Below are 14,104 nucleotides of genomic sequence, written 5' to 3'. Positions count from 1 at the left end.
GCGGAGATCACCCCCCGCATCCCTTTGCTGAGGGGGAGAGGGCAGCGTTGCGGGGGGGATCCCGCACTCACCCGAGCGCAGTGGAGCGGAGGGACCTGCACCCTGCGCGGCCGCGGGGCATGCCGGGAGTTGTAGTCCCCTGGTAGGCTCCGCGCTGGGTTAACCCCCGCGTCCTGGACTACAACTCCCAGAGGGCTCCGCGGCCGCGCCTGCGCGCCGCCATTTCTGTGCGTTAGCGCGGTCCCTTCAAAGCCCTGCGCGGCCCGGTCCTGAGGAGCGGCGGCTGCGGGGCGGGGATGCCCGCGGCTCTCCGGGCTGGAGCTCAGGTGCCGCACCCTCCTGGCATCGCGGAAGGGTTGGGCTGCTTTAGGAGCTTTATTTTCCCCGCCCTGAGTGCACCTTGTGAGGGAAAAGGGGGGGCGGGTGTGGCGGTGCGGCCTGCCCCGGGGGGTGTGTGGGGAGGGGGCCATGGGGCTGCCCTCAGCGCTGCTTTCCGGGGAAAAACCCCTCAGAGAGCTGCTCCCCACAGTGTAAATGCTTCTGTTGCGTGATAATCCTTGGAGGTGTGAGCTAGGGGGTGTGAGAAAGTTATTCATCTTTGTTCCTTGTTTAGTTTAACACTCTAACACGCTTATTGAATTTTTTTTTAATGGTGTTTTAGCTGCAGGTGCTAAGTTGTGGCTGGGAGCTTGACCACCCTGCTCACAGCATTGGGAACTTCCAAATGCTGCACTTCAGCTCCTCAGTTTGCTGTTTGGGGGGGTACAAAGGCAGCTTGGATGGGGATGATTAAATTGCACAGATGAGACGGTTGAAAGTGCTTTTATGTGGCTTGTAAAACGTTTTTGTTGTGTTTATCCACTCTGGTTATATAAACCCAGCCCTAAGGGTTTATCTTCCTCCCCTTGTTACACTGAGTTGTTTCCCTTCAGATTTTGTCCCTGCAAGCTCCTCTGTTGTCTCTAAAATCACAAGTTACCATATTTTAGTGTGGCTTTGCTCAGCTGTGTCTTTGCTTGCAAATTTCAGCACTTCCAGGAAGTTTTTTCCCTGCAAACACAGGGCCCTGAAGTTCCTCTAAGGAGCTGGATTTTCTTTGTTGTTATTTTTTTTTTTCCCCACTGAAAATTTTAATACCCAAGAAGCTATCACTGCTATTACCTTTTTTTTTTTTTCTGTTTTCTCCCTGTATTTTCTACCTTTTCTAGGGGTGTTTATATGACAAAACTTTGGAAAAGCAGCAAGCTGAAGAGGATTAGGAAATCAGTGAAATGACATAACAGAGCTTTTAAAGACATTTTAGTGCAGGTGATCACTTGTGAAAATAAATTTATTTTTCTGTTTAGCTTGGTTTAAAAAAAATGAGTGAAGGTTCTCAGAGAAACCTGGATCAAAACCATGGCAAGCTCAATAAAAGCAAGTGGCTGCTCTCCTGATTCAACAGTGTCTTCTCTCCTAACAAGTTGGAGCCCTGCCAGCAGTAACCCCCCCTCAAACAGTTTGATTTGGTACAAGGGGAAACTCTACAGCTCTGCATCTGAGGCTCTGGAAGCTTACATTGAAGATTTTGATTTAAGTCTCACATCTCCAGGTGTAAAAACTGGAAAAATCTGCATTTGTCAAAGTACTGCCAAGCAAGGGAAGTTTTCCAAGCCTCCTGCCAAAGAAAACCAGGGTATGTCTTCTGAAAATCAGCTTTTTAAGAAGCTTTAATGTTTGCTGTTCTTTTTTTTTCCTTTTTTTTTTTCCCCTTTTATTACTGGTATAAAAATCTTTGCCTCACACCAGGGGGGTTTTCTTGAGGGAATAATCCCTGCATCACCACTTGCAAGTCTTTGTGCTCCAATAAATGATGCTTGCTCATAATAATTGTCATTTTCTGGAAGGTTTTCTCCTAAAATCTTGTTGAAAATTCATGAGCATGCTCACAGATGCAATGATAAATTCCAAAATATGGGAATTTTATTTTCAATAATTGAACTACAGTGGAAATAATTCCTAAAACCTCAAGCTTGGAAAGATCTGTTTTTTTTTTTCCAGAGGAATACCAGGATCTGTTTGATTGAAGGAGTTTTTTTCAATGTTGCTTTAAGATAAAATTTCCCTCTTATCCATGGGTTTTTTTGGGATCTGTGGCTCTGAATGGGTTTGTCTCCTGCTTAATTAGCAAGATCCTGATTAAAACTGGCCCCACTCTTCCAACAACTGCAATTTGGTGCAGAATCCATTTGGAATTCTTATTTCAGGGTAGCTCCTACAAGTGCAGTAGTTCTGGATGCTGGAATTTGAGGAATTCCTGGGGAATATCTTCTTGTTTTTCAGGACTGGAAGGTTTTAATCAGGAAGCAGAGTTGGCTCCTCTTCCAAGGCAGGCTGAGGGGGACCTGGAGCTGCTCAGCCTTGCAACAGATGATCTCCTGGCATTTCCAGAAGATGGATCCCTGCCTTTTCTCCAGAGCATTCCTGCAAAACCAGAGCTTCCCAGCACTGAGTGGAAGAGGCAGCCACTCAGGACACCTCTCTGCCCTTCCCAGCCCTCAGCCCTCAAGGCTGGAGGCACTTTGTGTCTCCAGGAGGATGGGAAAGCTGCTCCCCAGGAGCACCACAAAGACTTCAGCCCCCAGCAGCCCAGTTTGTGGCCACCTGAGGATCCTCTCTCCCTGAAAGGAAACCCAAACCCTTGGGTTTTGGGAGAGCTCTCTGGAACTTGGAAGAATTACCCCAGGTGGCTCACCAGCCACAAGTCTGAGCTGAGTGTCTCAGGGCTCACCAGTATTCCCAGTTTGCACTACCCAGGCTGGCTCAGCAGCTGCAGCCTTTCTTCTGGAAGCCAAGCTGAGCATTTAAATACCCAAAGCAAAACTCCCTCTTCACAAACCTTTGAGATCCTCAAAGAAAGACACAAAAGCCATTTTTTTCAACAAAAAGGTTGCCTGCCTGCCAGGGGTGGTGCTAAAGCAGAGGAAAGGGCCAGCTCTGCCTGTCCACCTGAGAGCTCATTTTGGAGACATGCTAAAAAGCCCTTCAGAGGTAACTATATCCATGTAGTTGGGTTTTAAATTTTGAGGCTATGTGTATAAAAATAGATATTTATTCCAAACCCACACTCTCTAGCACAGACTGCCCAGATTTATTCCCTCTGACAAATGACTCAAACCCCTCACTCCTACTTGACCAAGTTGAGCAGTGTTTATACTCCAAGTTTTCAGACAGAAATCCCTATTTAAGTGTTCCTCTTGGAGCAAATATCTATTAAATTGGCATGTTTAGTGCCTTCCTGCAGGATGATTCCAGAATAATTCCATAAATAACTTCATAGGATTTCCAGCATTAAATTAAATTGCAGGAGGTGGAACCTGGAGAGGGAAGAGAGATTCCTAAAGAGTGTAAATGAACCTGTCAGATGGGTAAGAAATGCCATTTATCCTGCAGCCAGCAGGAGGTATTTGGGACAGGGATATTTAGGTTATTCCAGGTTTTTCTGAGGCTTTTCCTTGGGAATTTCTGGCCAGGGAGCAGGGAGGTCCTCCTGTGGTGAAGCACCAGCTTTGCATGGTGAAACCCCAGCAAGGTTTGGGTGGAGATGAGAGAGGAAACTTTAGGCATGGAAAAAAAAAAAAGGATTTTGGTCCTTTTTAAGCAAAACTTAAATATTGAGCTCTTCTTTTCCCCCCCAAGAAGTTCTACATGCAAAATGTTGCATTTTAAATGCACAACATAAAAAAATTGACACAAATAACTGCTTGATGTGGATGCAGGGTTAGATCTTTTTCCTACAGAAGGTTTTGCCTGTCTAAACAGGCTAAATCTAAAAAAATCTGGGGGAATTTTGAGTGCTGCTTTTAAAAAGGGATCCCTGGATGTGGTTTGCATGGAGATGTTGGATGTTTTCTCTCCTAGAAGTTTGTAAAAGCAGCTCTTGGAAAAACCTCTAAAATAGAAAAATAATAAGAAAAGCAACCTAAGAACTTAGAGTGTTAAGAAGTAATTTTAAAAATTTTACTTTGAATTAATATTAATCATATTTTCCATGGCATGAAAGGACAATAAAGCCTTAAATAATTGTGAAGTCTGCATGTGATACTTTTTTTTAATTTAAATTAGGAAAATAAATGCTTCATTGTAAATACCTGGCTACACCCTTGCAGCTCCTACTTGGTGCTGATGATTCCACACCCTGCTGCCATCCCAAAATAACCCAAAGGAGTTCTCTTTGGGCAGTGTTCTCTGTCAGATAGCCCCAGTTTGTTGTCATTTTCTTTGGAATTTTTCCTAAAATTCAAAATATTGGGGAAATAATGCCTTGGAGAAGGTTGGACACGTTGTGTCCTTGTTTTATTTGGTTTTTTTTTTTTTTTTTCTTAGGAGACCAACTTGAAGGAGTCACGTTGGAGGCTGAAGATCTGGCAGCTCCTCTGGAAGGTGGCAGCCCCTCTACAACAGATATCCTGGGAACAGAAAGATCCTGGGAAAAGGCTCCAGGGGCTTGGTAAGTGCAGATGGATTCTGGCCTCATTTCTTCAACCACTTTCAGAGCAGGGAAATTGCTTTGGGAACTGGAAGGTGATTTCACACCCTCCAAAAATTCAACCCTGGAATTTCCTCCACTTTGCTGTGGTCATTAAGCAAAAGGCAGCTGTTTTTCTTTAGGTGTTGGATATTATTGGTGGAGTAAGCTGCAAGAAAAACACTTGTGTAAGAAATTCTGGCTAACAAGTCCTCACTTTGCCTGCTTTTGGGGTTTTTTGGTTTTTTTTTTTTTTTTGCTTAGTTGATTTTTAGAGCTACCCAGGTGTTGATTATCTTGGCAAAACTAGAAAAAAGAGTTTTTTCACTGACACCAAAGTCCTGACAAGCCTGCTCAGTGGCCTTTTGGACTTCCAGAGGTGCATTAAATCTGCTTTGACCAGAATTGCTCTATTCTAACCCAATTTTTTTCACTTATAGCCCTGTTGTTGTTTTCTGTTTCATGTTTTATGTTGGGTTAGCAAGCCAGCAGTGGCTGTGTGCTGTGAAGAGCTGGAGGATGCTCTGTCATTCCCCAAGGCAGATATCATCCAGAAATTCTTGGAAGACTGTTTACATGACAAAAATAAGGTCAGTAAAACTCAGTAGTTATTCCTGGGAGTGCCCAGAATTCCAAGACTTGTAAATAAAGAAGGTGGAATACCTGTAAATAATTTTTTTTCTTTTATGAGATATAAAGTGGGAAGCCTAAGTGCAGTAGTTTGGTCATATTTGGCCATGATAAATTTATATAGTTATTAAACTCTATAAACCCTTGGTCACAGCTATGGTTAAGACATCATCTAACTATAAAATGCTTGACTTTTACACTCCATATTTTGTTTAAATCATAATTTTCCTCCTTCAAAGGAAAAAAGAAACATTTTTTTTGTTGTTCCTCTATTAAATACTACTAAGTTCCTGGCCTGGCTGATCTTCTGTTGGGTTCAGGAGGTCAGTAATATTTTATTTATGCTGCTGCACTGGGATTGGAGCAGGAATTAAAATCACCCTTTTGATTATTCATTATTTTATCCCATCATCTTCTTGGCAGTTTTAATACTGCTGAGTCTCTCTTTTTGAGTGTAGGAACACTTGATCCTTCCCTCAGGTAGGGAGGTGAGGGCTGAGCCCAGGGGAAAGTCACACTGTTAATTTACATGTTACTCTGTTTACTTTCTGCCCTGGTTTCCTTGAATCTTCCCCTCTCTCAGATTCTGGTTTCCACCCTGGAGTAAAGCAGAGCTTTACCCTGGGGCACAAATTTCTCCTCAGAACTTATCTGACCCAAAACCTCTAAAAAGGTAGCAGCTAGTTCAGATTTTTCTGTCAGGGTGTATTCCAGCCTTCTTCTTTGCCTTCCCATGCTCTTGGTTTGGTGAGCTCAGCAGACATTTCCTGACAGGAATATTTCCAGATTACCCACAGATTTCTGGTGAATTAATTTGCTGCTTTCACTGTAGTGTGAGCAGAGCTGCTAATCCTCTGAATAAAATAATTTTTATCCTGAATGCAGCTGACTTCCTTGATCAGCTATGAAATGGTGAATTGGAGCAGGAATTAAAATCACCTCTTTGATTATTCATTATTTTATCCCATCATCTTCTTGGCAGTTTTAATACTGCTGAGTCTCTCTTTTTGAGTGTAGGAACACTTGATCCTTCCCTCAGGTAGGGAGGTGAGGGCTGAGCCCAGGGGAAAGTCACACTGTTAATTTACATGTTACTCTGTTTACTTTCTGCCCTGGTTTCCTTGAATCTTCCCCTCTCTCAGATTCTGGTTTCCACCCTGGAGTAGAGCAGAGCTTTACCCTGGGGCACAAATTTCTCTTCTCCTCAGGAGTTATCTGACCCAAAACCTCTAAAAAGGTACCAGCTAGTTCAGATTTTTCTGTCAGGGTGTATTCCCGCCTTCTTCTTTGCCTTCCCATGCTCTTGGTTTGGTGAGCTCAGCAGACATTTCCTGACAGGAATATTTCCAGATTAGCCACAGATTTCTGGTGAATTAATTTGCTGCTTTCACTGTAGTGTGAGCAGAGCTGCTAATCCTCTGAATAAAACAATTTTTATCCTGAATGCAGCTGACTTCCTTGATCAGTTATGAAATGGTGAATTGGAGCAGGAATTAAAATCACCCTTTTGATTATTCATGATTTTATCCCATCATCTTCTTGGCAGTTTTAATACTGCTGAGTCTCTCTTTTTGAGTGTAGGAACACTTGATCCTTCCCTCAGGTAGGGAGGTGAGGGCTGAGCCCAGGGGAAAGTCACACTGTTAATTTACATGTTACTCTGTTTACTTTCTGCCCTGGTTTCCTTGAATCTTCCCCTCTCTCAGATTCTGGTTTCCACCCTGGAGTAAAGCAGAGCTTTACCCTGGGGCACAAATTTCTCTTCTCCTCAGGAGTTGATCTGACCCAAAACCTCTAAAAAGGTAGCAGCTAGTTCAGATTTTTCTGTCAGGGTGTATTCCCGCCTTCTTCTTTGCCTTCCCATGCTCTTGGTTTGGTGAGCTCAGCAGACATTTCCTGACAGGAATATTTCCAGATTACCCACAGATTTCTGGTGAATTAATTTGTTGCTTTCACTGTAGTGTGAGCAGAGCTGCTAATCCTCTGAATAAAATAATTTTTATCCTGACTGCAGCTGACTTCCTTGATCAGTTATGAAATGGTGAATTGGAGCAGGAATTAAAATCACCCTTTTGAATATTCATTATTTTATCCCATCATCTTCTTGGCAGTTTTAATACTGCTGAGTCTCTCTTTTTGAGTGTAGGAACACTTGATCCTTCCCTCAGGTAGGGAGGTGAGGGCTGAGCCCAGGGGAAAGTCACACTGTTAATTTACATGTTACTCTGTTTACTTTCTGCCCTGGTTTCCTTGAATCTTCCCCTCTCTCAGATTCTGGTTTCCCACCCTGGAGTAAAGCAGAGCTTTACCCTGGAAGTTTTTCCCCTGGGGCACAAATTTCTCTTCCCCTCTGGAGCTGATCTGACCCAAAACCTCTAAAAAGGTACCAGCTAATTCAGATTTTTCTGTCAGGGTGTGTTCCAGCCTTCTTTTCCATGCTCTTGGTTTGGTGAGCTCAGCAGACATTTCCTGACAGGAATATTTCCAGATTACCCACAGATTTCTGGTGAATTAATTTGCTGCTTTCACTGTAGTGTGAGCAGAGCTGCTAATCCTCTGAATAAAACAATTTTTATCCTGACTGCAGCTGACTTCCTTGATCAGTTATGAAATGGTGAAGCATGTCCCAGCATTTCAAGGACTGACAGCCCTTGAATTATTTTGCACAGCCCAGGGCTGAGGCATTTTTGTGTTTATTTCACTGGCCAGAGTCACCCAAACACAGATGAACCAACCTAACATCACCCAGGTACAATTTGAAAGCAGATTTTTCAAGAACGGGGTAAAAAAAAACAATAAAAATCCTTCTTCAGGGGAACATCAGAAATGGGTGGGGTTGTTTTGCTGTCTGTGCACTGCAGGACCCCCAAGTTCTTTGGGTTTGGGTTTAGGAAGAGCCTTTTTGTGGAGATCATCAGCACAGACCCCTGGAAACTTTGAAGCTGATGTTGTTTCAACTCCAAACCATGAAGGGAACTTTAAACCAGGATAAAGCTGCTGAGCAAAAGGAAGAGTTTGGACATGTGAGTAGTCACTTGCCTCCCACTCCACCTCACTGCTATGTACAATTTCTGAGGAAAAAGGCCTTTTCTTGGCTTGCTTTCCAGTCATCTTAGGCCACTGCCAGCAGATTCCAGCCGGGAAGAAGAAGGTTGCTGTGCCCTGAATCCCTTGGGAAGTGGTGGTGGGAGCAGGAGGGGTGGGGAGCCAGGAGATGGCGACATTTCAGGCAGAGAACAACCTCTGCTTCCTTCCCCTGCTCCAGGGGTGGCTCTGCTCAGCAAACTGCTGCTTTCTGGTAATATCCCTCTTCAGTTTAGGCTTTTAGGGGCACGTGCTAATTTTAAAAAACCCCAAAAATCCTCAAATTCGCTTTCCTTGCCTCGTTTGGCATCAGCGAGTTGATCCCTTACGGCCTTTTTTTTTGTTTCAAAATGATTTCATAGACTTTATTATTAATTTTCATAATATTCTCCTGGCTAGGGAGCTGCTCTGCTGAAAATTCCCAGGAAGTCTGGCTAGATCCAAGCTGGATATGAACTACCCAGGGGCTGGGATGTGTGGAGAAGAGCAGATGGAGCCAGGAAAATTCCCTTTTTAACACTTTTTAACACTGCATCCAGGTTTAGCCCCTGCCCTCAGGAGAGGCAGCAAGGAGGGGGGTGGGAGAAATGGGGTTCTTCCTTCCAGAGGGAGTTTTGGGGGATCTGGTAGGAAATTTGGGGGATTTGGTAGGAAGTTTTGGGGGATTTGGTGGGAATTTGGGGGGATTTGGTAGGAATTTTGGGGGATCTGGTAGGAATTTTGGGGGATCTGGTAGGAAATTCCTGGGATCTGGTAGGAAGTTTGGGGGATCTGGTAGGAAGTTTGGGGGGATCTGGTAGGAAGTTTGGGGGATTTGGTAGGAAATTTTTGGGATCTGGTAGGAAGTTTGGGGGATCTGGTAGGAAGTTTTGGGGGGATTTGGTAGGAAGTCTGGGTGGATTTGGTAGGAAGTTTGGGGGATTTGGTAGGAAGTTTTGGGGGATCTGGTAGGAAGTTTTGGGGGATTTAGTAGGAAGTTTTGGGGGATTTAGTAGGAAGTTTTGGGGGGATTTGGTAGGAAGTTTGGGGAATCTGGTAGGAAGTTTTGGGGGATCTGGTAGGAAGTTTTGGGGATTTGGTAGGAAGTTTTAGGGGATTTGGTAGGAAGTTTTGGGGGATTTAGTAGGAAGTTTTGGGGGATTTGGTAGGAAGTTTTGGGGGATTTGGTAGGAAGTTTTGGGGGATCTGGTAGGAAGTTTTGGGGGATCTGGTAGGAAGTTTTGGGGGGATTTGTTGGAAGTTTGGGGGATCTGGTAGGAAGTTTTGGGGGGATTTAGTAGGAAGTTTGAGGAATCTGGTAGGAAATTTTGGGGGATCTGGTAGGAAGTTTTGGGGGATCTGGTAGGAAGTTTGGGGGATCTGGTAGGAAGTTTGGGGGATCTGGTAGGAAATTTGGGGGATCTGGTAGGAAGTTTTGGGGGATTTAGTAGGAAGTTTGGGGGATCTGGTAGGAAGTTTTGGGGGATCTGGTAGGAAATTTTGGGGGATTCAGTAGGAAGTTTTGGGGGATCTGGTAGGAAATTTCCAGGAGGGGATGAAGAAGATGGAGCCAGGTTCTCAGTAGCAGGGAAGGCTGAGGAACAGGGATCAAGAGGTTGACCCTGGCTGCTGGGAGAAACTTTTTAACCCTGACCACAGCCCTGGGGGCAATTTCTGAGCAGAGGTTGTGAAACCTCTGTCCTGGGAGGTTTTCAAGGTTGGAGGCTGAGCAAACCCTGTGGCTGTCCCTGGGTAGGCAGGAGCCCACCTCCTGGCTGCCTCCCAACCTCAATTGCTTTATGAGGCCATAAAGACTTTATTAACAACAAAAAAAATACCTTTTTCTGTCATTTCCAGCTCCTGACCTTGCTTTTCTTTATGTTGTTTTTTTTAAAGCTTCCTGGAGGAGCAGAGGATGACTTGAAACTGTGTGACAGGGAGATAATTCCTCTTATTCACTCTGTCCAGAAGTAAGTGGATTTTGCTGATTTTTTTTTTTTTTTTCCCTGTTTTCAGAAAGGGCAGAAGAGAAATGATGAATTAGCTGGGAGAGTTCTCCTCAGCTCTGAAAAATCTGTGAAAAAGCCAGGAGTGAATAATTCAAATCATGGAGCAGAGAAATTCCTAGTGAATATTCCTGGAAATAAAACCTTATTTTTCATCCTTAGCAATAATTATTGCTACACATAAGTGGACTAGAAAAAAATCAGACTTGGAGAAGTTTGTAATAATGGTACAGAAATATTTTCTTGCTTTTTTTTTTTTTCAAGACAGTTGAGAGATTAATTGCTATAAAACATGAAATTATCAGTGTCCTACTGAGCAGTTAGAAGGGACTGAAGAAACTTGAGAAAAGGCAGAATGGAAGCCAGGGTTTTGTTATGCAGAATATTGTTTTTTCAACAAAACTGGGTGTTGCAGTCTAGTTTTAAACTGTACTGTAAAATGAGATTTTTAAAAAATTTAATTTAATTTTAATTTTATTTTAATTTAATTTAATTTTTATTTTATTTTTAATTTTTATTTATTTTATTTTATTTTTATTTACCTTATTTTATTTGTTTTATTTTATTTTTATTTATTTTATTTTTATTTATTTTATTTTTATTTATTTTATTTTTATTTATTTTATTTTTATTTATTTTATTATTTTTATTTATTTTATTTTTATTTATTTTATTTTTTTATTTATTTTATTTTTTTATTTATTTTATTTTTTTATTTATTTTATTTTTTTATTTATTTTATTTTTTTATTTATTTTATTTTTTTATTTTATTTTTTATTTATTTTATTTTTATTTATTTTATTATTTTTATTTATTTTATTATTTTTATTTATTTTATTATTTTATTTTTTATTTATATTATTTTAATTTTTATTTATCTTATTTTTTATCTTATTTTATTTTTATTTATCTTATTTTAATTTTTATCTTTTTTATTTATCTTATTTTATTTATTTATCTTATTTTGTTTTTTATTTCTTATTTTAATTTTTATTTATTTTATTTTTTATTTATTTTATTTTATTTATTTGTTTTTATTTTTATTTTTTATTTATTTTATTTTATTTTTATTTTATTTTTATTTCTTTTAATTTAATTTAATTTAATTTTTTATTTTATTTTTATTTTATTTATTTTTTTATTTATTTTTTTTTATTTATTTTTTTAATTTATTTTTTTATTTTTTATTTATTTTATTTTTTATTTTAATTTTATTTATTTATTTTTTATTTTATTTATTTTTTATTTTTTATTTATTTAATTTTTTATTTTATTTATTTTTTTTTCTTTTTTATTTATTTTATTTTTTTTATTTTCTTTTTTATTTATTTTATTTTATTTTTTCATTAATTTTATTTTAATGCTTTTAATTTTTTTTTATTAAAAAATACAGTAACTTTCAGTATTGGGATGCTGGTTTGTGACATAATGCTTCAGCATTATTAAATTAACCCAGGTTGTTATATAATTAATAATGTTAAACACTCCATTCATAATAACTTCATAGAAATTGGGTGTTTGAGAAGAAGTATTTAAAATATCAGTTCCAAAAGGTATTTTATTAAAAAAAAAAAGAATCTTAGTATATTTTATAATCAAGTGGAACAGTTAGAGCTGTAAATTATATATAATAGCATTCAAACTGTGAAGCTGTTTGTAAGAAACCAGCAGCATTTTCTATTAAATGAAAATAATACTCTATAAACTGTTATTAAATCTTATTTTTTCCCCCCTCCAGGGCTTTACAGCATTTCTCAAGTCTGAAAAGCCTGCCTGAAGGTAGCAGCACCCAGCAAAAGCAGCCTGGTGGTGATGAAGATAAAGAAGAAAAAAAGAATTATCTGTGAAGCTGATGTCTAAGGATATATTTTAATATTCTGTAACTTCAGTCAGGTTTCAGCCTGAAGCCTGGATGTGACTCCGTGTTCTCCAAAATGTTATGTGCAGGATTTCTGTAGAGAATCATTAATTACTCCAAAGCCTAATTGAGTGTCAGCACTTCCAGGAGGATCTAACCATAGGTGCCAAGTGACACCAGTTCTTGAGGAGGGGTTCATTAAAATATTGTGAGGTTTTTTTGGGGGAGGACTCTGGGTTTATAACAATTTCTAACAATTTAAACCGGGTGATGAGGGAGGGGGCAGAAGAGCTCATTAAGCCTCTCTCTGGCATCTCCCAACAGTCCTGGGACATCCCAGGTGACTGGAAGTTGGGGAATGTCACACCAATCCACAAAAAGGGCTGGAAGGAGAACCTGGAAAACTCCAGTGCCTGGCAGGGTTCTGGAACAGCTCATCCTGGGGGCAATCACCCAGCTCCTGCAGGATGGGCAAGGGATCAGACCCAGCCAGCACGGGGTTAGGAAGGGCAGGTCCTGTCTGACCAACCTGAGCTCCTTTTCTCAGCGGGTGACTGCCTGGGGGATGAGGGGAAGGCTGTGGATGTGCTCTACCTGGACTTCAGCAAGGCCTTTGCCACCGTCTCCCAGAGGATTCTCCTGGAAAAGCTGTCAGGCCCTGGCTCAGGCAGGAGCACTCTGTGCTGGGTTAGGAACTGGCTGGAGGGCCGGGCCCAGAGAGTGGTGCTGAACGGGGCTGCATCAAAATGGCGGCCGGTCACTAGTGGTGTCCCCCAGGGATCAGTGTTGGGCCCAGTGCTGTTTAATATCTTGAGTGAGGATTTAGAGGAGGGCATTGAGTCCATCAGCAGCAAATTCCCAGCTGACACGAAGCTGGGGGGAGTGTGGATCAGCTGGAAGGCAGGAGGGCTCTGCAGAGGGACCTGGAGAGACTGGAGAGTTGGGCTGATGCCAAGGGGATGAGGTGCAAGATTCCAAGGGCCGGGTCCTGCCCTTTGGCCACAAGAACCCCCTGGGGAGCTCCAGGCTGGGCAGAGAGTGGCAGAAAGGGAGCTGGGAGTCTGGATTGCCAGGAAGCTGAAGAGGAGGCAGCAGTGTGCCCAGGTGGCCAAGAAGGCCAATGGCATCCTGGGCTGGCTCAGGAACAGCGTGGCCAGCAGGTCCAGGGAAGGGATTCTGCCCCTGTGCTCAGCCCTGGGGAGGCCACAGCTTGAGTCCTGGGTCCAGTTCTGGGCCCCTCAGCTCAGCTCAGCTCAGCTCAGCTGAGGAAGGAGCTTGAGGTGCTGGAGCAGGTCCAGAGAAGAGCAAGGAGGCTGGGAAGGGATCCAGCAGCAGAATTCCTGGGAGGAAGGGCTGAGGGAGCTGGGGGTGTTGAGGCTGGAGAAGAGGAGGCTCAGGGGAGACCTCCTCACTCTCTCCAACTCCCTGAAAGGAGGTTGGAGCCAGGGGGGGGTTGGGCTCTTTTCCCAGGCAACTCTCAGCAAGACAAGAGGGCACAAGAGGTCTCAAGTTGTGCCAGGGGAGGTTTAGGTTGGCCATGAGAAAGAATTTCTTTCCCCAGAGGGTGCTCAGACCTTGGAATGGGCTGCCCAGGGAAGGGGTGGATTCTCCAGCCCTGGAGATATTTCCAAAGAGCCTGGATGTGGCACTCAGTGCCATGGGCTGGGAACCACGGGGGGAGTGGAGCAAGGCTTGGACTTGAGGAGCTCTGAGGTCCCTTCCAACCCAGCCCGTTCTGGGATTCTATGAAACTGCTGTTAGAAGCAGGGGGAAGCACCACACCATGTGTCAAGGAGTCAAGTTGAGCAACAATACTTTTACAACAGATTATCCAGTTCTTTCTAACAGGAGTGGACTCAGTGTAAATTGTGTGCTCCAAAAAAACCCCCAAATTAACAAATAAACTGCATCCAAAAAGTGGCTGAAGTCTTTTTGATGTGAATTTCATTTTTTAGGGAAGGCTGATTTGGTGCTTTGGTTCAGCAAAGTTTCAAGGGAACTGATCCAACAGCTGCTTCTCCCTGTTCCTGGGAAATCCT

At 42.1% G+C, this 14,104-nt stretch overlaps 1 protein-coding gene across 1 annotated transcript; it reads left to right on the top strand.

Moving 5' to 3' along the window:
- Nucleotides 1-1,370: 1,370 nt before the first annotated feature.
- Nucleotides 1,371-12,054, top strand: LOC139789720 (lung adenoma susceptibility protein 2-like). The gene is made up of 6 exons (XM_071730724.1): nucleotides 1,371-1,675; nucleotides 2,323-3,030; nucleotides 4,366-4,489; nucleotides 4,989-5,097; nucleotides 10,097-10,170; nucleotides 11,946-12,054. Exons 1-6 carry the CDS (start codon nucleotides 1,399-1,401, stop codon nucleotides 12,052-12,054), a joined length of 1,401 nt encoding a protein of 466 aa, XP_071586825.1. The 5' UTR covers nucleotides 1,371-1,398.
- The last annotated feature ends 2,050 nt before the right edge of the window (nucleotides 12,055-14,104 follow it).

The sequence above is a fragment of the Heliangelus exortis genome, chromosome Z (genome assembly GCF_036169615.1).
Source record: "Heliangelus exortis chromosome Z, bHelExo1.hap1, whole genome shotgun sequence".
Lineage (NCBI taxonomy): Eukaryota > Metazoa > Chordata > Aves > Apodiformes > Trochilidae > Heliangelus > Heliangelus exortis.
Note: the sequence above shows the minus strand (reverse complement) of the source record. Positions and strands in the feature narration are given on the sequence as shown.

Bases quoted from the DNA above. Each gene is read 5' to 3' on its own strand.
- LOC139789720 (XM_071730724.1), top strand. From the start codon at position 1,399: ATGGCAAGCTCAATAAAAGCAAGTGGCTGCTCTCCTGATTCAACAGTG. The intron at 4,490-4,988 runs GTAAGTGCAGAT...ATGTTGGGTTAG, and splicing joins GAAAAGGCTCCAGGGGCTTG to CAAGCCAGCAGTGGCTGTGT. The intron at 5,098-10,096 runs GTCAGTAAAACT...TTTTTTTTAAAG, and splicing joins GTTTACATGACAAAAATAAG to CTTCCTGGAGGAGCAGAGGA.